This window comes from Ammospiza caudacuta, chromosome 3, assembly GCF_027887145.1.
Source record: "Ammospiza caudacuta isolate bAmmCau1 chromosome 3, bAmmCau1.pri, whole genome shotgun sequence".
Classification (NCBI taxonomy): Eukaryota; Metazoa; Chordata; class Aves; order Passeriformes; family Passerellidae; genus Ammospiza; species Ammospiza caudacuta.
Genome location: NC_080595.1, coordinates 87,764,362 through 87,787,880, shown reverse-complemented (window position 1 = coordinate 87,787,880; position 23,519 = coordinate 87,764,362). Strand labels below are relative to the sequence as shown.

General features: G+C 38.7%; 1 protein-coding gene across 1 annotated transcript in view; it reads left to right on the top strand.

Moving 5' to 3' along the window:
- ERICH1 (glutamate rich 1) overlaps positions 1-23,519 on the top strand; it is a 67,045-nt gene that overhangs the window by 24,768 nt on the left and 18,758 nt on the right. Inside the window, exon 3 of the mRNA XM_058802515.1 lies at positions 5,181-5,315. Within this exon, the coding sequence (XP_058658498.1) occupies positions 5,181-5,315 (135 nt within the window). The remainder of the gene's footprint in view (positions 1-5,180; positions 5,316-23,519) is intronic.

Here is a 23,519-nt window from a genome sequence, read left to right as displayed (position 1 = left end):
GCATACTTTCCAATTGCACAGAAGACAAAAAGCTTCTGTCTGGAAGCACTCTAGTGTGTGTGAGACGAGCACAAGGCTGTGCTAAGTCAGCCTGGGAACTGAGGTTGTTTGTACATAATGTAGCACCTCATGTCCCTGAGGTTACTTTATTGTATCTTCTAGACTGGAATAGCTTGATGTCCAGGAACTTGGGTATTGTCTGAACAAAAATGAGTACACATTGAGGAGTGGGTAGGTATTTAGGTTCACTGGAATTGTACATGCAATTGAAGGATATTTTGATGTGTTCACATCGATCAACAGGAAAAGTATTTATTTTTCTGTACTGTAGTTCAGGAGGACACTGAAGGTATGTACAGCTAGTCACTGATACCTCCTTTGGTACACTTCACTTTATGAGGTTTTTTGAAGGAGACAACTCTTGCCCAGGATTTGAATCCTGTCTTCATAGATGCTTGTCTTGCTAGTCAATGAAGGGAAAGTTATTGTGTACAGATAACAAGGTCTTTATGTTCCTTGGGAATTGTAAGAATTTTGGGGTCATAGTCTCACTTGTATGCAATAAAAATGAGGAATAGCTATAATAGGGTCATATTCTATCTTACATACTAAGTAAAATCATACTTTAATACAAAATTTTAAAGGGAAATAACAGACCTCATTCAAGCCTTATTTTTGTCTGGTCATATCTACTGTAACACTGCACAGAAAATGCCTACTACCAATAATGACTTTTGTAGAGGATATGACACTGAACTACTCAGACCTTGATTCAGCATCAATTCCTCATTTCCTGTGTAGGATGGTTTAGGAGTGGTACTCCCACTAAAAAGAAAACCATCAGCTGCTCCCCTCTACTTTTCCACTGGGAGACAAAAGGCAGAGGTCATCGCTGGAAAGAACAGTTTACTGGAAACAGCAATGAGATAAGAAAACAAACAGTAACAGCAACAATGCTAATAACAATAATGTACAAAGAGAGGGTGGTTGCCGTGCAAAATGTTCACCCAGCCCAGGACACTGAAAAACGATGGCATAAAGCTCTTCTGCCTGACAGGCATTCCCTGTGACTGGAAAGGAGCGTCTTTCTTGGAAGAAAGAGCCCCTGGAAGTGACCTAAGGTGGCACTGAGTAACATTGGTGTGTTGGCCATGTCCTCTGGGCACAGCTCAGGGCAGCCCAGAGCTCCTGGATCAAGTAGTCAGGTGGGCTCAGGCTACCCAGCAGCTTGTGACTACAGGCATGTGCCACTGCACCTGGCTGCTGTAAAACATAATTAACTGTCCTGGCCAGAACTAGGACAGTGTGCTGTTCTTTAAAGACCTATTTTTGGAGATGAACTTTTTCCATCTGTTTGGAAAAATGATAACTGGGCGTTTCCAAGGGGTAATTTTGTGGAAAAGATCACAATCTTGGTAAGATTGGGCTAACTTACAGTTGTTTGGGGGAGGAGGGGGAGCTGCAGGATTTTCTGTCTTGACTTGGATTCTCTGTTTGCTCTTATGAGTTCTGCCTTGTGGGAACTTAAACTTGGGTGAGTTATCAAAGCTTTTTGAGTTGCAGAGAAGCACTTCACAAGTAAGACAAAGTTTTTGTCTTGATTGAAAAACTTTACAGGGTCCTGGTGTCCAGTCACTGGCAGTGGGACTTCTTTGAGGGGAGGCCAGGGATGCCCTGTGCTGGACACAGCCAGTTCCAGCCCACCCACTGCAGGGCACAGCTGAGCCCACAGCTGAGGCAGGGGCACCCAGGGGACACTTCTTTAAGAAATGAGAAAACAATCCCAAGACAGGAAGGAACTAAACGGAGTGGCAACAGTGGAAACCCTAGGGTCAGAGGAGGAGAAGGTACTCTGTTGTTGAGTAAATATTCCTGAAGGATGGCAGCCCATGGGAAACCCCTGTGGGGGGAAAGTAAGGAACAGCAGAAACTTCGAAACATTACCCCCACCTCCTTGTACTGCTCTTTCTCTCTGAAGGAACTGGGTATGACCTGCAGTGAGAAGAAATAGGGGTGAAGTTGGGAGTGAAAAGAGCCATTGAGGAAAGATTTTTGTAGTTGTGGTCTCCTTGTTGTTGACCCGTGAGCTCTCTTAGTCCTGTTCACCCCATTGTAAGCCAGCCCACCCTCAGCCGGCTGAGGGGAGAGTGAGTGAGTACCTGGTGTTGGGCTGCTAGTCAGGGCCAACCCAGCACAGAACCTCAAAGTGATTCAGTCTCTGTCCAAGGTTTAGTCTTACAGCAGGCTGAGGACCCAGACTATGAGCCTGTGCTCTGGCTGTGTCTATGTCTGAGGTGTGCCTAACCATGCTTGGTGTTCAGGCAGCCTGGAAACTGTGCTAGTGCTAAGTGCCACCATTCTGAGCTGTGAGTAGGGGATAGTTTAAAGATGCTGAAAAATAAACTTAACAAAATGCAGAGGCTACCTGAGATGACTGACTGACTGGGTAGTTGACAATTCTGTATGGCTGGAAGCTTTACCTTCAGCTCCTTCTAAAAAGATCTGATACTGGGTTGTAGTAAGATAGTAAGAGATAACATAGCTGTTAGTTAGCTCCAAGCAACTAACATGCTTGGAGATGTAATGTTGGTAATGGCGTGGTGTAGGATGCCTTTCCCTACTCTGTGCACAAACCACCACATGGAGTTTCATGCTGTGGATCTCTGTGTGGGGAGCATGAATAGAAGCTAGAGAGTTTGAAAACATTTATTCTGTATTCTTGGTTTGCCTTAAAGAAAAATGTTTACTCTTTTGGGGGCATTGTAAATGACCTTTAGCTATTGGAGCTTTTTTTTCCCATAAAATAAAACTTCAGAAATGGGATTAATTACTTCTAACTAGTAAAAGGGGAGGATTCTTAAGTATCTCTAATATCTGTTAATTTTGTTAATCAAAAAACCCTCTTTATGTCGCAGTTTTATAAGCTCGGCCATTTTCTTTGCAGCAATGTTTGACTTTGTTTGACCAACACATCTCTTCTTGGCTCAAGGAGACTCTGGCCTCAGGCTACAAAAATCCAGATGTAGATATGGTAGCAGTTTGGTTTAGCACACTTGCACAAGATTAGCGAAGATTAATTCTTGATTTATGAGCTTGCAAGCTTCTTAAAGATGCAGCTGGTGTGAATAAATATGTAATTTGGAGATTCCCGTTTAAAGAGGTAAAATAAAAAATATAGTCTTGAGTCATCATTCATTTCCATAGAAGGATTTGTAACTGTTCTTCCTTGTAGGATTGTTGTTACAGATGGTTCCTCAAATTCTGTTGTGTGTAACTATTTTGTCTAGAAGGTTATTATCTCAATATAGTTACTGCTTATATGATTAAAAGATTTGAGTTTTTTAAGGCTATTGTAAATTAAGTTTAGGGTTTTCCTGATTGTCTTTGTTTTACAAAACCTAAATAAAAATGTAAAAAAAGGGAAACTTGAAATCCTTCAGAAGGGAATAACTTAAACATTTATACATCCTTATAATTTTAAACTGTCACTAATTAGCAGTTCATCATTAATCAACCTGAATGGGAGAGAAAAAGTCAATGCAGGTACTTCTAGTTCAATGATTTGGCATCATCTACGTGGAAAGGATCTGCTGAAGAATTATCCCATGTTAATTTTTAATGGATTTTTTCCAAAGTGCATAGTTGCTCTTCATCGTTCTCTATTATTTCTTTCCCTTTATTATCCCTCTAAGTAAGTATTATCAATACTGGAAACTTTCTGGCTCATTCAAGAAAAAGATGATATTATTCTAATGTGTTTTCAAACCAAATTTATTCCCTCATGATGAAAACAGTAGTGTTGTTTTCAGAAGTACTTTGAATGCTCAGAAATGAATATTTGTTTTTGAAGTAAACTGTCTGAGAAATGTGAGTGCATAGTTAAATTCTGCATTAGAAATATAGAAGTAATTCTCATTGGGGATCTATCAGATGCAACCCCATTTTAAATATTTAGGAGTTAGTCCAACCACAGTTGCACATAGCTACACCTCGGTGATCGACTTGGATCATCTGGGACCTTCAAACGAGTTTGTGGTGTAAGGAGGTTGATTCTGTCCACCTGCCAGAAATGTTTTTATTGTATATCATTTTAACAGCTAGCTCTGTGTTTTAGGGAGACAAATTGCCCCCAAAAAGGGAAGGCTAGTGCTGTGTCTGTGCTGACTTACAGAGCTGGCTGAGTGTTAAAAAACCCAACAAAACAATAACAAACACAACCAAAGAAGCCCAACAATCCAAAATTAAAAAAAAACTTCACACTGAGCCATCTAAAACTACGTTGCAACATCTGGAGACACCTGAAATCCTGGCCTTCTGGAAAGGTTTTTTCTCACTGTGGTTGATCTCTGTTGTTGTCACTACTCTGCGCAGAAATAGTCTGACTTGGTGTGAATGGAGCAGAGGTGTGTCTGTCACTTCTTTTCTGGTGAACAAATGAGGTTTCTACTGCTGCTCTTACAGGTACTTTTAAATACCTTTCAAAGGGGAAACAAATCATGCAAAAACAGACTGCTGCCATCAACACAAATAGTTTCCTATGCCGTGAAATAGTTGGAAAGCTGGCCCTTGGCACTTCCCCTCCTGCCCCAGAAAGAAGTAGAGCAGGATGAGGAGGTGAATCCTCTGGGGCAGGCACTGCTGAGGCTTAGTCAAGTGTGACTTTGAAACTTCTTTATCTTTGCCCTTCAGAGAAGTATAGGCTGTGATTAACAGTGTGCAAATGGACAAACCACAGTTTGTGATTCTTTTTCTGTTGCTTCTGTCACTTCCTAATAAGCTTCCATCCCTCCATCCCTCCATCCCTTCATCCCTCCATCTTTTGTGAAGCAGTTCTTAAAGAAATAGTGTGCTCATGCTGAATAGGGAAAAAATGTTTAGTCTCTCTTAAAATATCACTGTAAGCGGAAGCTTCTTTTGAAGATACAGGAGAAGATTTATTTGTCTGATACAATAGAAAAAAAATGTTTTTGGTATAAAGAACTAACCCACGGAGTGTTTGATTATTTGTAGATGCAATGAAATTTGATGCAGTTCTTTTGGTCATAGGGTAATTTCTGTGTTCCTCAGCTGACCTTCTGTAAGGATTTTCAAGATCACTTATTGCTGTAGTTGGAAAAACTTCAGAAAATCTGTAGTGAGACCAATATTGAGCCAGATACTTTGGATTTTCCTTTTTGTAGATAAGGATGCTACAGTCACGTCTCCAAGAAGAGTTTACGCAGTGGATCTTCCTCCAGAGGGTTATGTTGCAGTTACTCCAGATGCTCTTAGTAATGCAGTTTCTGAAAACTCTGGCAGTAGTGCTGACTCAACAGGTAAGGTTGCATGGTTGTTACTGTAATTAATTTTTCAGAAGGGAAACTTCTTAGCAGCTCTTATCAAGTAGATTCAGACTGCAACAATAAGGCATTTAAACTGTTGCTGCCAGTGGGTGTCACTGTTTTGCAATGTAAGCACAATGAGGATGTGCTTCCCTATGGCTTCATTTCCATTGTTTGGGGTTTCTGGACTAGATTCAGCATTTGGTGGTAGCCATGCAGTGCCACAGATCTTATGAAGTTATGTAGAACCTAACTTAGGACAAAGTCTTTAGCTCCTCCCACTCAAGTGGCATGTGTACTCATATTATGCCTGCTCGCAGTCAAATTATTTTTAAGGATAAGTGTTAGATAAAACTGTCTTACTATGTCTACCCTTGATGTTTTGAGGAATTCAGTAAAGGCTTAACAATCTTTTAAATTTGCTTCTCTCAGAACAGGTATTCATCATTGGAGTTGGTAGGGGGGTGTATCAATCCTTTAATGTTGAAAAGATTTCTGATGAGAAACTGTGACCATATAACTTCAAAAACAATATTTGATGTTGTCAAAGGATACAAGAGAAGAAGCACAGAATCTGTAAAGTGGATTCTAAGTTGACCTCAGTTAAATACATGGTTTTCTGAATGACGTTGCCAGAATTCAGTTGATTCTGTCTGTCTTTAGAAAGAAGTGCCAAGCTTAGACAAGACAAATGAATTTAGTTTTTTCAATTGCTGTGTTCCTGTGGATGTGTTTGTCCAGAATTGTGTATCACTGTCGTTGGCCACTAGGGACATTCTATAGCAAAGAAGATACCCAGGTAAGGCAGCTGAAGTGAAACACCTGATAAGCAGCAGTTATTAAACTACAGTGTCAGTTTCAGCCTGGAGATTGCCTTAAATGCAAGGAAAACCTGAGATATAACTTGCAGATATAGAAAGGCAAATTCTGCTTGTCTTTGCAAACAGTACCCACAGGGGTGAATTTTGAGCTTGGAAATTTGGTCTATAGTCTGTTCTGAGCTCCAGTCAGAGTCTGAGTACAAGTAAGGCTACCAAAGTAGCTCAAGGGACTGAAACAAAATACAGGATGACAAAGGGCATGTCAAGAATGTTCTTCCTTGGTATGCAGTGGTTTAAAGACCATTTTTGAGTGACAAAGAAGTAATTTCATCAGAGTAACATAAGAGTAGATCTTAATAGTTTTTGGATTATGAATGGAAAGATGTTCTAATTTAGAGCTTCTAGGTTGTGCTCTTCTCAGTTACATAGCATTCATGTTTGTAATTCAGAAGCTGTTTCTAGTTTACCCTTAACTTTGTTTAGTTGCAGAACTGTCTTTGGACAGTTCACTGGGTTTCTCTTTCCCAGCATGTCAGATTCAAGCTGCTTATTGTGATCTTGAAGCATCTTTTCTCTCTTTCCATGCCATATAATTTCTGTTTATTATTTCATGTACTTTCCTTTCAGATATTAGAGGAATGCTTCCTCTTCTGTGTTTTGCTGATAAGACTAAATGAAGTCTCATAGTACTTTGTAGGTAAATTCACTTTTATGCAGGGACTTAAGTTGCTTTTAAGTAAAACACTGGCATAAATACTGAACACTGCAGATATATCCTTACAGCATTAGCATGGAATTTTTGTGGCAAATTTACTCAGCTGCTGTTTAAAATCTATGAATAAATCAGATTATGTGTGGTGCATATTAGATGTTGCAGTGATACAGTATTATACATAATTAGATGTTAGATACATTGCAAAGCAGTTAAGCAGAACAGAATTTAGGGTTGGGTTATATTGTCTCTTTTTAGAGTCATATAAATACCTGCCTGGTTTTACAGTGGATAAAGTATTGAACAATGGCTTCATATGCTCATTTTTTAGATTTAATATCTTCATGTAGTATTTCAAAACCAGTGTACTGAACCATGATAGTAAGTAGACTTCTGGTGTTGCTTAGTGATAGTATTAAGTGTTGGATGGAGAATGCTCTTAGCTGATCCCAGCTTCACTGTTCAGGAAGAGTAAGTTTTGGGTTTTAGCTACTTTTTAAACAGTTAACAAAGGATCTGGAATTCTGGGAGACTTACTTTTGGATTGGTTTGTTATTTGGCTATGCACTTTGTCATTGAATCAAGAAAAAACAAATTTGAAGTGAAGATATTTAATCTGTGGCTCTTACTTGCTCTAGTGTTTCACAACCCTTTAATGATAGATCCTTCTTGCTGCAGTTTAGACCCTTATTTGTTTTGTCTAAATAAGGATTGCACAATTGGAGATGTGTGCTAATCTTGCAAGGGTGAGGGGACATGGTTCACTTTACTTGTGTATGTCATTTAAGCATACATATAAAACCTATTGCAGGATAAAGTCTGTAATTTCAGGTAGTGCTCATAAAATATTAAAGGAACATCTTAAACACACTATGGATTACTTAGTTTGCTCACCTAGGTTTAGTTGTATTAGATCTTTTTTGAAGGGATAAAGGAAAGCTCTAATGAGAACCTTTGACACTGAAGGAAAAAGAGGATGCATGGATGACTGTATGTATGAATATTTTTTATATATATATAAAATAAATCTGTTATGTTTAGAATTGTGCCAGGTATTCCCAAAGGATCAGCTCCATAAAGTGAAGCTGAGATTTTGTGTATGCATTGTTTTAATCCTGATACTATTTATATGATATATTTTATATGGCAACAGGTAACCTTCCACTGTTTCCTAAAAATGTAAGCATATTGTTTATGTACTGGATAAGAAAAGGTTCCTGTGTCATCCTTTTCTAGCCCAGAACTAAGGGGAATTAATGATATGGAAATTCAATTTTAAAAAAATCTGACTCAAAAATTAATTTCATTGTTTACCAAATTTTCATTGTTGTCTCATGAAAATAATATGACTCTATTTTAGGATTATAATCTTTCAGTTATGCATCACTGTGATTTGCTGTGTCCTCTCAATAAATTAAAGAAAGCAAACATGACATGATTGTCAAGAGAAATGGATGTGCCATGGCTGATGTTTCGTTGTGGTAAATTGCTGTGTGGAAGACCAAAATATTCAGTCACTAAAGTATGTATTTCAACATCAGCTGCTTTTGAGAAATAGTTTAGAAGTTGAAGTTAATTAAAATTATAAAATAATTTCTTATCAGCTCTAAAATGTGTTTGGGTTTTTCTATTATTATTGTTGTTTAAACTGCTAGTTCCATTACGGTTGATGTTGTCAGGATGAAATTAATGATGTCCAGAATAGCTTCTGAACAAAAGGGGAGAGGAAAATTCAGGTAATCTCTTATGTGTCTGTAGCATCTTGATTCACTTAAAGGCAGCCATTTCAGGAAGATTTAAGCCTGTATTTGTTTTTAAGAGATGCTGTGATGAATCATGTGTTGACTGCTTACGTTCTTGGCAAGTGGTTGGGAATGTGATACTTCACAGAAGCACACCAAGGGAGCAATATGTTTAAAGCAGCTAAGGTCAGCAGCAAACTTTTTTCACTGGTAGGTAGCACCAGTTGTGAAACTCCAACATTATGAATCTTTTTGTAGCCTTCAAACCAGAGGACTCATTAGACCCTTTAACTTAATCTTCTGTGGCTGTTAGAGAGGTCTTACCCCATGTTGTGTTCAGCACTTTGTGTTTAGAAGAAACCAAACCAAACAAAAATCAATTCACGTTTCAAAGATGTCACAGAGGCTCCACTGCTTTCTGGTGCTAACAGTTAATTGGTCTCACTCTATTGAATAAAAAAAAATTGAAAATTCCTTTTTCTGCCTTCTTCCATTGAAATGAAGGGCCTCTATTAACTAGGATTTTCTTGCCTCAAAGAAGCACAGTAATCAAGTCACCATTAATCTTTTTGATTAAACAGGTTCATTTGTGCATTGGTCTAAGATATCTACTTCAATCCTCAAGTCATATTTGTAGATCCTTTAGGTATCACCATTTTCACAGCATCTTTTTAAGAATATAAACTACTGCATATAGTATTTGTGTTTCTTTACCCTTTACCCTTGAAAAAACTAATACTATATTAATGTTTTAGATATGTTTTCGAATTAATCAGAGGGTATGATAGTAGACAAAAGCTACAATAAGCAGTTAATTAAAAAAGTCTTCTGCTTTAATTCCAAATCAGCTCATTCATATATACAGTTATCTCAGTGATATTATAGTAAATATTGTTTGTGTCAGGCTTCTTAACTGTAAATCAAAATGTTTAACAGTACTCATTGGTACTTATTTCAAATAAAAGAGTTCAGGAAAGAATTCAACATGAAATAAACTCAACTTCTCTTGAAAACAAAGTAGTTTAAGAACACTTGCTTTTCTGACTCCTATATTTGAGAGAAGAAGCTATAAAAAAACCTCCTGCAAATCAGGTTGTCTCATAGTGCCTTCTGTCAGCTGCTCCTGCACTGGCTGTCCAGGGTCTTGTGGCAACTTCTGTGAGAATATCCAATACTTATAACAAGACTAATTGGAGGAATTGTGGCAGCTTCAGAGTAAGGATTCTGCATTTGCAAACTAAACATAATAAAATTCTTTCCGGTTTTGTTCTTTTTTTAATAGAATTACAAGTCTTCTAAAGGATTCTTATGAACAAAAATCCTATCTAATTCATTACTTCTTTAAGTGTACCTGAATAATGAAAAATGCTACAGTACAGCTCTTAGCAGAATAGCCAGTGTTTTGCTGCACAGGTGAACCAAATCATATTTCAAATCATAGCATAAATAAGTGAATGGGATTGATACACAGATGTGTAGCTTGTTTTTTACAACTTGCTGGAAAAGAAAGGTTTTACTGTTCTGCTTTCAGCTACTTTTATAACTCTTTGAGGTTAGCTTCTCTTTCCTTCTCTCATTAGATTTGTTACCATGGGTCTTTCCTTTTCTAGTAAGGGTGGCATGGACTTGCAGGTTGAAAACATACTGTGAAAGAATTATTACTTTAAAAAGTTTGTTTCAATAATTATTCAGCAGGAAGGGATTATATGATAGTTTGGGCTCTTTTGTATTTCTAATAGTTAGGCTAAGTCTTTATAATTTTTATTGATGACTTCCCCTAGTTCATTTTGGGTGTTCTGGTTTTAAATTTCTGCCTGTTTGGATGCCACTGTTTAGTATTAAAACAATATATCTTTGCATGATAAAATTATATGTGATAACATTTTGTAGTTTAGCTTTGTCCTTGCAGAAATCAGTGTATTGCTCCCAGTTTGTGAATGGCAGATTTTTCTGAGCCGTCAACAACTTCAGAAATTCTCATGTGGCTGTCATCATCAGAAAGCAAACTGTAGTAACAATGACACCTCTGTTGAGGTTGTTACTATGAGCTTTTTCAAAATGTTGTGGTGTTTAGAGATTAATCAATAGCTTGGAAGGAGAGATGTCTGTGAGGTTAAGAAACTTTCTTCTCTACAGCCTGTTTCTTCTTCAGCTTAAATGCACTTGACATTTTGGAATCAGTTACAGTGAAAGATGCCACAAACAAGTAGAGATCTAGGACAGCTGTAGCTGAAGAATTCTGTACTTAGATGTTTTTTTCCTTCAATATCCTCTTGGCAGACCTTGTATTTGTTGATAGATGCAATGACATTCCTTAATAAGTAAAATCACCACGGTTTTCTTTCTGAAATTGAATAAGATTAAATAACCATTTTTATTTCCAGAGTTCAGATAAAGTTTTAATAATTTGTTACGTCTGGCTTAATTTTTTAGAAAAAACAGAAGTTTAGATCCAGTGATGTTTATATGTAGACTGACATTGTTGTGAGTTGATTGCATCACTGGAATTATATTAAAAGTTAAGAAAGACCTAAATCAACTTCTCTAATACTGCTTTGGAAAATTTTTTATTTCTTTTCTATCTGAACAGGAGAAGATTTCCTTTTTAAAGTGACACCTGATTTAAGAGTTGTCAAGGATTCTAGTTAGGAGTTTAACTTTTATCATACTTAATTTCAAGGAATTAAGTGTATGCTTGAAAGAAGATGCTTGCTGATGTACTTGGATTGCAAAAGCTGACTTAGTGTAGTGCTGTATTCTTGGAAATATTTCTAGTGTACTGAGTGTGATACAAATTATAAACATTTAAGGTGTAACTTGGGCAGGCACTCAGGAAAACCTCTCCTGACTACCAGTGTCCTGGAGTGGTGTTACCGGCAAATTCTGTGCTCTGTCAAGCAGCCAGCTAGAGCAGAGTAATCACTTCTCCTGATTTCATAGCAAACAAGTTTGAACCTCCTGAAGGTGAGTGTAGAATTCACCTAGAGATTCACTGCTATCCTCTGAGGGTTTTAAACACAGGACTGGGCTATCAGTTGAAGTTGTAAGTATGACTCACTAATTTAGGTTTATATACAATGTAGAAACCAGTCATTTCTAACTACCACTATCTGTAACTATTTACATCTTCCAAAGGCCAGTATGTTCACAAGCATATGGGACTATTGCAGAACGCATGGTACAAATCATGAGTTGTTAATGTCACTGTTCAGTATTTCTTGTGATAGTGTCTGACATTAACATGTTGGCAGACCTCATCAAAACAAACAAATGAAGCAACAAAACAAACACACACACACAACCCCCCCTGCCCTACCCCAAACTCCCAAAAAACCCTCTGGAAGATGACTTTGAAAGCTAGATGGCAAAGAATTCTGCCTCAGATATTTAGCTCAAGTTAGTGTGTGGTGCTAGGAAAGGGTGTAAATGCTGAAAATGTATTAAGGAAAAAAGAATACATGGCAATGTGATACACTGGCAATGCTTTACTTTTGCCATGGCTGCATGCTAATGGTTTATTAAAGATCCCTGATTTATATTTTTGTAACTGTAAATAAAGTACATATTTAGCTGCTATATTACTTTCTGTATGCTTCTAAAAAAGCCTCAAGTATTTCAATAACAAAAATTTACCTTTGAAATAAGCTTTCATTACTATATGTTGCTGTAGTACAGAAAATAACATACCCCTAATCCTAGTGTAGATGGTTGATGCTGGCTGGATGCCAGACACCCACCAAAGCCAATCACTCACTCACTCCCCTCTGCAACTGGACTCAGGAGAGAAAGTTTGCAGCAAAGGATTCATGGGTTGAGATAAGGACCAGGAAAGATCACTTATCAAATACTGTCACAGGCTTGAATTAGAGATAAAAAGTTCACAAACTTCTCCAGTGTGAGTCCATCTCATGATCAAGGGTTCTCTGAACTGCTGCAAAGTGAATCCATCCCTGGGGCAACAGCTTCCCTCAGACTGCTGTGGCGTGGGTCACTCTTGCACAGAGTGCAGTCCTCCAAGGACAGGCTGCTCCATCCTGGGAGCAGGGCTCCTCTCTCCACAGGCCTCCCACGGGCTCACAACCTCTTCTCAGGCATCCAGCTGCTTTGGTGTGCGCTCCTCCACAGGCTGCAGGTGGATCCCCATGGGCTGCAGGGGCACAGCTGCTTTGCCATGGCCTGCAAGGCAATCCCACCTTTGGAGCCTGGAGCACCTCCTGCCCCTCCTTCTGCACTGACCCTGCTGTCTGCAGGGCTGTTCTTCTCACATGTTCTTAACCCACTCTTTTCTGGCCCCAAATACACCTGTGCAACAACTTTTTGGTTTGATTTCTTCTTAACTAGGTTATCACAGAGGCATTACCACCATTTCTGATTGACCATCAGGTTAGCTCCACATCCATCTTTGAGCCACCAGGTATTGGCTCTGCTGGACACTGAGGAAGCTTCTGGCAGCTTCTCATGGAAGCCACTCCTGTAGCCCACCCCCACTACCAAAATCGTGGCCACACAGATCCAATACACCTAGTTTATGCCTTTGCATTTTAACAAACTAAAGAGGATGCTGGGCTGGATCCCAGAGGAGAGATGTGTGTTTAAGCAGAGCAAGAATTCACCAACAAGTGCATGTTTAATGAGGCATGCCGACTCAGGTAATTTCCTTCACTTTCTGTGGTAGTTCTTTGACCTTCATCTTTTCCTATTCCTTTGTGCTACAATTGGTGTCTCAAATGGAATCTCTTCTCATTACATGTCCTTAAGTCTGAAGGTAATTTGATTAAAGTAAATTCTGAAGTCAGGTGACAGCATTCATAGTAAGAGGAGAGGGAATTAGGGCCATTATCTTTGACTTTTGTTTTCTTGCTTTTTGTTTTATTTCAAATTACAGTGATGACAAATATTTTTCTTGAGCAACCTGTCTGTGATAGAGGAGTCTCAGGGAAAGAAGAGGCACTCTGGCTTTTTATTTTCTTCTCTTTCCCTCGTGAACATCATTTTTCCCTTCTTGCTCCCCACTGCCTGAGTTACTTCACCCCTTTCAGCTGGAGCATGCTCGCCCTTTCTCTTCCCTTGCAGCTGTGTTACAGGCTTCTGTTGTCATAGTGACAGTAAGGAATTGATGGGCAAGGAAAATAAATAGACAACAACCCCAAAAAGCTCTTTAGATTGCAGAAAAAGGCCAACACTGTTATAATTGCTGCCACCCAACAGTTTGGAAATCTTGGCACTGCCTGATTACTTTCACCTCCTTGTTTCATAATAAAAACATAATCAAGACCTAAGCTTTTGTAGTTAAATCTTTCTGGAGCAGCAGGATAAAGTCATTATGGGGCTGGATGAAGGAGAAAGGCAGAAGACAGCTGAGTCTCTGTCTGCAAGTGCCTCATTGTTCTGAATCTTAGTTCCTCACTTGTTAGAGCAGGAAATTTAATCTTAGGTTTGTAGATCTTGGGATATTTCTGATCACATGATATTTTAATTTTGGTTATCAGTTGTATAGTTGTTTGTGTGTAAAATTCTAACCTCCACTGCTCTGTTATTGCTGCTATTGCCTCTGAACCTGTTGGTATTGAACCACAGAAAAACATTGCTGTCCTTCATGTTAAGAGCCAAATATCCACTGACTGACAACACACTTACTGATTATTATGTGTGAGAAGGTGACCCTGGCTCATCCTCTTGCTGCGAGGACCCATGTTACTCTTTCTAACAAGACTTGTTTCAATGCAGGATTTTCAATTTTCAAATTGAAAATAAAATCGGGAGCAGAGGAAGAGGAAAGCCTTTTGTTAGAATAGGAACTCTGCACTCATATTACCCTGGTGTTTAAATACTCTGGACACTGTAAAAACAGAGAAAGTTTGTTTCTAGCATGAAGGGACTTAGTGTGGCTGGGTGGACAAGGAAAATTAAGACAGTAAAAAAATTTTGTGTAGTATTAACCATGGCTTTTCTTTTTCTTACACAGCTTTCTGCAATTATTTTGTATGATATTAGAAAATGCTGCTGTCTCATGTTCAAAGTCAAAATCAAGCCTACCTCATGATTTCATTTTATTGTTATTCCTTTTTTATAGCAGTAGTTGTAGTTTGTGGTAACTTGTATGCATAACAGCCACACATTGATATAGCTTCCAGTAGGCTGTCTCCATTCAGCCTCCACTGGGGAAATTTCTTGATCTCATTTCCTTTGCCTTTGAATACTGCCCTCTGCAAAGTTTACAGCCAGCAGTTTGAAAGCACTGAACAACCCTCAATACAGCTGTAACCTGTGCCAAGGAAGCTTTGAAAATCATCTTTCATCAATCTCCCATTCACAGTAGCTTTGCTAAATAATTTTGTTAGGTTCGTTCTGTTTTCATTACGTTTTATCCTTGCAAACAGAAATTGGCTCATAAGTAGAATTCAAATCACTAACAGGGCAAACTCCGCCAGAGTTTCTGTATTGTAAACTGTTGGAGAGAAAGGAAGCCCCTGCCTTCACTGCAGGCTCAGGATTGTTCAGTATTACAGGCTGTGTGTTGCCCATGCCATGCATCAGCCTCACTCACCCTCTTTCCAGCCATCTGTGTAGGGCTGAAGAAAATGGATATTGCTGTAGCAAAAGACAGAAATACCAGTGTACGCAAATCTATTGCCATAATGTAGCCAAAATGCAGTACAGGCAATCTGAAGTGCATTCCAAGGATCCCCAGTTGTTTTTAGCAGCTTATGATTGAACAAAGCTGCTGCATCTCTGTACCAATAGTTCCATTTCCCAGCTGCATGGGCCGTGCCAGGTGTGGAGGAGGCATTAGGGTCAACAGGCAGTCTCTCCTGACGGAAAGCAAACCCTTCCAGCAGCTGCCCCTCTGGCTCTATCCCGCTGATGGTGCTGTATCTCACAGACTCCTCTCCTGGAATCTGAGTGTGCTCATCCTCTGGGCTGGTATAACCAGCACAGCTGTACTGACATGACTGGGTCTGCTGCTTTGCAGTGTGCTGAGCACTCAGCTCTGTAGGGGTGTAGGGGGGAGCAGGCCTTCCCTGACCTGTGGGACACTGCCAGCATCTGACACTTCTTGCAGATACTTTAAACAATGGCCTTGAACCTCTGGTCTTGGTGCAGCTGGTCTTAAAACAGATGAAGTTTTGTATTCTGCCTGTTTCTGTACTATTCCATAAGAGCTGGGTGACCTTACTTTCTCAAAGCTCTTTGTTTCTGGGTGCATGGATGATACTTGGAAACTACTTACTTATATCTCACCTGACTAACCCTCTCCATAGCTTGCTGTGGTGAGAGTAGGAGAGAATGCAGAAGCAGTTTCATGCAACTGTTTTTGCTTTGCTGGGATGTTGATACCAGTTTTTTACCAATCTAATTGAATGAACACAAGTAAAAGATTTCTTAAGTTGCTTTTTTTAAAAAAGAATATTTAAAAGTTGAATTCATAAATGTTAGGAACTTTGAGAAAATACAACATAAGCTAATTTTCTGATAAGTCCAACTTTAAGGTGTGTAGAACAGGATGAAAAATAACACATGACCTAAAGTTCTGATGGCTAGAAAGGAATTCTGCCATTCAGATCTTTTTTAGTACATTACTCTCAGCAGATGTTGGTGGTGGTTTTGGAGCAGGTCCAATATGTAACACTGAACTGGATATCAGCATCCTTGCACAGAAAATTGAATTTATTTTGTTAATTTTCTTTTCACCAGCAAATAGCCATTGCACTATCACGATGCCAGATATAATATTAGATAACACATTTGTTTTGGTAGCTTGAATAGTAGGTTAGCTAGATGCAAAAATCTGAAGTATAATGGACCTGTATTGGTTGCCACACCTTAAGGAGAGCCTAACAAATAATAAAGATGCATCTTAATAAACAAGATGCATCTTTAATGCACAATGAGCTTAATTCCTTTCATGCTTCTGTCTTAAATTCAACTTAAGTACTTATCTGGATGGCTTAAGTTTGCAATGTGTTCATCAACCATTCCAATCTTTTTACATTTAGGTATGCACTCTATTTGAGTAGTATATCAGCATTTCTTGAGTACTTAGAAATTGGCACATCTTTTGTCAGTCTGGACAAATAAAGATGTCTATTCTATTTTTTGATCAAGTCTGAAGATGAGAAGTTAATACTGCCTACTGCATGTCTTCTCACATATAGAATACTTTGTTATTCCCATTATGAAATAGCATGTAAGATAAATTTCCAAAAATTACAAAGGCTTGCAACACTGAATTGATAAAAAATACAGTTCGCTGTAAAACTTTACAGAAAGTGGCTATTAACAAATACAGGAACTGTATATCATAGTTACTCAGCTAGCTTTCCAGAGGAAGCAGTGTTAAGGGGAACTCAGTGCTCAAGTATGGCACATATTCTTTTCCAGCCTTCATTCAGTATACTAAAAATCTGAGTTTGTAACTGACAAATTAGATCAGTTCTCCATTTAGACAAGGTAGCAGAATTAAATGTGCGCCTTTATTAAGAGTCATTCCTCAGAGAACTGGACTTTATTGAATGTTCAGATCTAGGCACTTGTCATATCACAAGGTGTATATAAAATAGTAATGATTCTGCTGTGGAAGCCCAAGCATATAAAGACATGAACTAAAACCTGCATACAGTAATGTAGTTGATATTGAGCCAGTGCTGATTGATCAGCATAGAGAGGCGGCAACTGCTGCAGGCTCCAGGGCTGCTCTGCAGGTCTGTAACACTTCATACCCTGAACTGCTGCAGTACAGCACATTTGTGCATGGATCTGGTTTTTTTTTCCCACCTCTTCACTGAAGCATATGAGAATACTCTACTAAACTGCTTGAATAATTAGAAGAGTGAGGCACCTAGTGATGTTACAGTAAGTGATAATAATAAAGTCTGTCTAGGATCAAACTTTCTGTTTGGAGAGCCTGTCTCTTTTTATGTGAACCCAGAAAGGGGAGTGAATATTATGGCAGCTTTTACACAGCAGTTAAATACCTTAGCTGAACTATGGCATTTTTACTGAAAAGAACATAATGTCTATCCTTCTTGTTCATCTGCCAGAGAAAAGAGGTGATTGATTCTTTGTTCAGTACTTTGTATAGTATATAGATGAACACTGTAGAGGAGAGAAACACTAATATGTTACAGCTCCTTCAGAAATAAAAATACATAGCCTTAGGATAAGTGGGAAGACTTTAAGTAATAAACCAGGGATAGAGTTCTTCCATCTCAGGGTATATATTTAATTTTGTCTTTTTTTGCCAGCTTTTCTTCTCCTGAGAAAAAATGCCAGGCTTTCTGGGTATCCTTTTCCTTTGTAGCACTTGCTAATGAAAATGATGCATTTACCTCCATGTAGTGGGTTGACCCTGGCTGGATTCCAGGCACCCACCAAAGTCTCTCACTCCCTGGACAGGGGAGAGATAATACAACAAAGAGTTCATTGTTTGAGATAAGTTCCAGAAGAGATCGCTCACCAAATACTGTCACAGGCAAAACATCCTCAAAATCTGAGGATATTATTTGAGTTTATTATTTTAAAAAATCAGATCAGGATAATGGGAAGTAAAAACAGACCTTAAAACACCTTTCCCCCACCTCTCCCTCCTTCTCAACTCTTCCTCCTCTCCAGAGGGGAACAGGGACATGGGTAATGGGGGTTATGGTCACTTCATCACATGTATCCCCTGCTGCTCAGGAAGAGGAGTCCCCCTGCTCCAGCATGGGGTTCCCCCCACAGAAGATAGTTGTCCATTAACTTCTCCAATGTGAGTCCGTCCCATGGGTACCAGTTCTCTAGTACAGGGTGCAATGCTTCAAGGACAGGCTGCTCCAGGGTGGGCTCCTCTCTCCACAGCCCTGCAGGCCCCTGCCAGGACCCTGCTCCAGCACGGGCCTCCCACGGGGTCACAGCCTCCTCTCAGGCACCCCCTGCTCCAGTGTGGGTCTCCTGCATGGGCTGCAGGTGGATCTCTGCATCCCTGTGCATCCCCATGGGCTGCAGGGGCACAGCTGCCTCACCATGGGCTGCACCAGGGGCTGCAGGGGAATCTCAGCTCTGGAGCCTGGAGCACCTCCTGCCCCTCCTTCTGCACTGACCCTGCTTGCTGTCTGCAGGGCTGCTCCTCTCATGTTCTCACCCCACTACCTCTAGCTGCAATTACAACTGTGACTGACTTTTTTTAAATTTTCCTTAGCTATGTTATCACAGAGGTGTTACCACCATTTCTCATTAGCCCAGCACATCCATCCTGGAGCTGTCTGGCATTGGTTCTGCTGGACATGAAGAAGCTTCTGGCAGCTGCTCTCAGAAGCCACCCCTGTAGCCCCTCCACTACCAAAGCCTGGCCATGCGAACCCAATACACTCCATTACTAACTGTCTCTTGGGCTTTTCAAGTGTAATCAAATAAAATTTAATTTATAATCTTGAATATGTATTGGTGGGTGGAGCCTTTAGTGCTAAAGATTGCACAGCTTTGGATGGAGATTCTTTTTTTCCCTCTGAAAGGGAAGAAGAATATATTAAGGAAACATGAAAGATTATCAAATACAATATGCAGTGTTTCCTTATTTCATATGTTATTTATGTGTGTGTGTTTCTAATTTCAAGTTGTAAATTAGTTTACTGATTGCATGAAATTTAGATGTATAAATCAGTAATCTCAAGGAAAAAATCCATTGCAGTATTTTGTTTGACATATATCTAGAAATCATAATAGTATAAAACATTCACTAATAATCAGACATGTTAGCATTTGAAATAATTTTCACATTTTGTTTAGTATAAAACCATATGTACTTTCATAGAGAGCTTCAGCAAAAGCTTTAGAGACAGTGTTACATGTTCTTCTGGCAAAAGAACTTGTACATATGCAGAAAAACATCTAAGTAAAAGTATAATGATTAAATTATTAGAACATGTTCTCTAGTGACCTACAATGCTTTTCCTTTTTGCTCTCTGGCATTTTTATTCTATTAAATGTGTTGTTATAGTAATATATAAATTCTATTAAATTGAAGTGCCTCTAGCAGTTATGTTACGAGCAGTATAAAATTCCATTGTGATTATATATCTGTTAGTTCAAATGTATTTACAAGGTTTTTATATTTCCCCTTTTCTTATACCTTTTAATGGCAGTAATTTTGTACACTTTAACTTGCTTGCAGTGAAGTGCTTAAGTTAAAAGCCAAGTAAATGGAAAACCCTGGATTATTTTGAGCTGTTTGCAGCCTATTCTCTGGCGATCTTCTGCCAACTTTTTGTGTCACCATACTTGTTAGTACAGTGGAAGTTCTCTCCACTGGCTACAATGTAATTTAATGGCAGAAGTGAATCTTGTGTGAAGTCCTGATTAGCATGTATCTCCTTGTGGGGGTGAGTGAGTAATAAAATACCAGCTGTAGTCTCCCTTCATGCTGCCCAGCCAGAGAAGTAGCCAACACCACCATAGAGTCAGGCATCTGCTGTCTCCATCCAGAGGGCCCCCATTCCCAGTCCTGCTTTCCCAGGTCAGTGCTCTGGCCCTTCTCTTCAGAGAACCTAAAGGCTTTCCTGAGATTTATTGATCATTTCACCTGCTGCAAGATTTTTGTGAGCTCTTTAGTATTCCAGAATGAAAAAAGTCCTGTGAACACACTGGCTACAAAAGCCAAAATCCCAGTTTTTTGAGAAGACAGAAACCTGTACTATGTGGCCTCTTGTCCCACTTGATGAAAGATTACTTTTATGAAGGGATCAGGAGTGGAATTGAACAACCATTCCTTGTGATTTCAAACCCAGTATTCCAGTGAAACCATAAGAATCTTGAATTTGCTAATAAGATGTGCAGGTAGCTTGTAACCTTACTACAGACTTCTTGGACTTTCTTTTTTTTTTAAATAAGTGGATTTGCATCAGATCTGTTCTGCTTTCTTTTTGCTCTCCAGTAGTATATAAGAAAATGTTCCACTTTTTCATCATTTATTTTGCATATCCTTTGGAAAAAATCAAAACAGGTGAGCTGGGCATAAACCTCTTGATTTTTAGGATTTGTATAGAACATAGTGGATTGGTTTTGGTAAGTGTAGTTTGGTTGGGTTTTGATTTTAGAAAAACACTTCTTCATATACTAAATAGCCATCCAGGAGTCTTTATAAGACATAAATATTACTTTTCAAGGAGGCAGTTTTGGTGACCTGTACTGCACAGAAGATACGCAGGTTGATACACATGCAGTAACGTGTGCTTCATGTATAGCGTGTGATACAGCCATGAGAGTGTAGTAGTATAGTGTAAAAGCTGTTGGATAGTTTACACAGATAGGAATAGTACCAATCATGTAGTATATATATGGCTTACAGGAGCATACAGATCTCTTTAAATTTATGTTACCTGCTTAACTAGGCTGCATTGTCTATTCAGCTGTAAAAATTAGTGTGTTCTCAAGATGGAAAAGGCCAAGTGAAGCTATAGTCCGTGACTCCAGCAGAATATTTGCATTTACAATGAGCTTTGTTTTTTCACCTTGTCTTTAGTAATTAATTAAAATTAGGGAAACTGTAACTGCTTAAGGAAATTGAAAAATTATTCTTAGTCCTATGTTCCTTGCATCTAAATCCAGAATCTTTACTTTATCTAGCTGACTTCCAATACTGGGGGCACACTTGTGCCAGGATCCTACGAGAAGACTCTTACTTGTCCTGTACAAGTAAAATGAAGAAACTTTTATTTTACAATTTCTTGTTTAAATAAAATTATGCATGATGCATATAATCAGGCTCTGAATATAAAAAGTGTCAGAAAAATTTCTGTGATGTACTAGCTGTTTTGGGGAAAAGTGAAATATGACAGTAACTTAGGAGTTGGACTTGATGATCCTTGTGGATCCCTTCCAAGTCAGGGGATTCTGTGATATCGTTTAGCCTAGAGAGGGACTTCCTGGACCCAGATTTATTCCTCTTCTCATATATTTCTTATCTGCTGCTCAGTATTTCATTCAGGAAGAACATCCTGCCTAAAAGTCAGCATCTGTGGTTAAAGTTAGATGCTTGTGGCAGGGTAAGCTCTCTTTGGGAGAACCCTTTCATTCCTACCCCAAAGGAATGGCATTTTACAACAACAAGGAAATTTATTTGCATCCCAACTGGATTAGTAGTAGTACTCATCAGCCAGCTCATGAAAGCAAGTGAGAGATTCATTTAGTAGTGAACAGCTAAGTGCACCAAAGGATGTGTGCATATCCATAGGATATTATGGGTAGTCTGTGATTGACAACTATTGATGCCTAAGGTTCTATGATGTTGGAAAGAAAAATTAAACCAACTTTGTAGAGGTGGTAGGCAGTGTACCAAGTAAAGATGAAAAGCATTCACCTCACACTAATCTGGATTAGGGGTACAGTGTGTGATGGAAAAAACTGTGTTCTGCAAGCAGATGAGAGATTTTAAAATTTGTATGAAATCCAAAGTGAAGGCAGATGAACGCATTTTCCTTTATCATATCAGAATTATTTCACAGATCATGTCATATATCTGAAGATGAGTAACAATGTCTCTCTTATTTGCAAGGGATGATAATATTCTTCAATGAACTGCAGACCAACTCTTATTTTACAATAACTTAAAGGGGAACTAAAAATAACCTAACACTTTACTAAGATTAATAGACAAGTTGTTTTGCTCCTGTTACCATTTAAAGGTTTTTTTTTTTACTTTTGGGAAGCAGTGCAAGAAATCCTGCAAGTGATAGAGAGTGATCCATATTATCTTAGTAACATTCTACTGTGCCCAGAAATAGGTGGTTTAATAATGTAAAGATGGTGTACAATGGATTCAATACTTAGGAAAGTAGAATATGCATACTATGTGATCTCTTGTTGAGAACATGTGTCAAAATTATTTCAGTCACTTTGCAAACATTTATTTTTGTAATGGATACTTTCATCTGGGTTTTGTGGGTTTTTTAAAATCTTATTATTATGAATAATCAGATGTTTATGTCATATTTTAGTCTTTGAAACTATGTAGCTGTTTAGTACAGAAATCAGGATGGAGCCTTTAGGAGATGAGGAGAGACCCACTGAGAAGGAATAACTTCAGAGAATGTGAGTGACACACAGGTGTAGAGGAGTGATGGCCAAGGAATAAACCCTCTGTACAGCAGTGACCTGAGGTCTGCTGAGAACTGTGGGAACCCAGGCTTCAGAGGGACATTCCCTAGAGACCCAGAGAGCACTGTGCAAACTGTTCTGCAGCTCTGATGTCTGGTGTGCTGAACTGAGAACAAGCCTAGAAAAGAGGATTGATTTATGAGGATGCAGTGGCAAGGTGGAGATGAGATTATGTATGTATAGTTTTGTTTCAACTTTCCTTATTTTGAGTTTTTACTGAAAAGAAATCAGCTGTTTTAGCGTCTGTTCCAATAAAACCTAGTTTTCCTATTAAAAAGTTGGTTTAAAGTATTCAGTATGGAAAAAAAGAGTTGGAGCAGGTTTGTTCTTGACATGCAGTCAAGGGCAAACCTGCATACCAGGGGTGACTGTGGCACCAGATTCACATCTATTACAGACTGACAGATTACCAAATTACAAGCTGTTGTGGATTTTTCCCTCCGGTGCCACTCCTTTTTCCAGCATACCTGCCTGCATGTTTATATGTATGAATAGTTCAACATAGATCACTATTACTTACTGCTTTCAATATACAATTAGAATGTGATTAATGAAAGTAAGCTTAATACTTGTCCTAAAACATCCCTGTTTTTACAAAGCTGCTTGGAAACTGTGTAAGTAAATTTAATTCAAATCTAGTTTAAGATCCAAAGATGAATGGATGAAGGAAATAGTTAAAAATAAAACATGTGGAAGTTCTGCATTCTTTCAGACTTTACTTTTCCATAGTGTTTTGAAATAGGGTTTACTGAAAGAACCATGTAATAAATTGCAGTTGTGGCAGCTCTTTCAT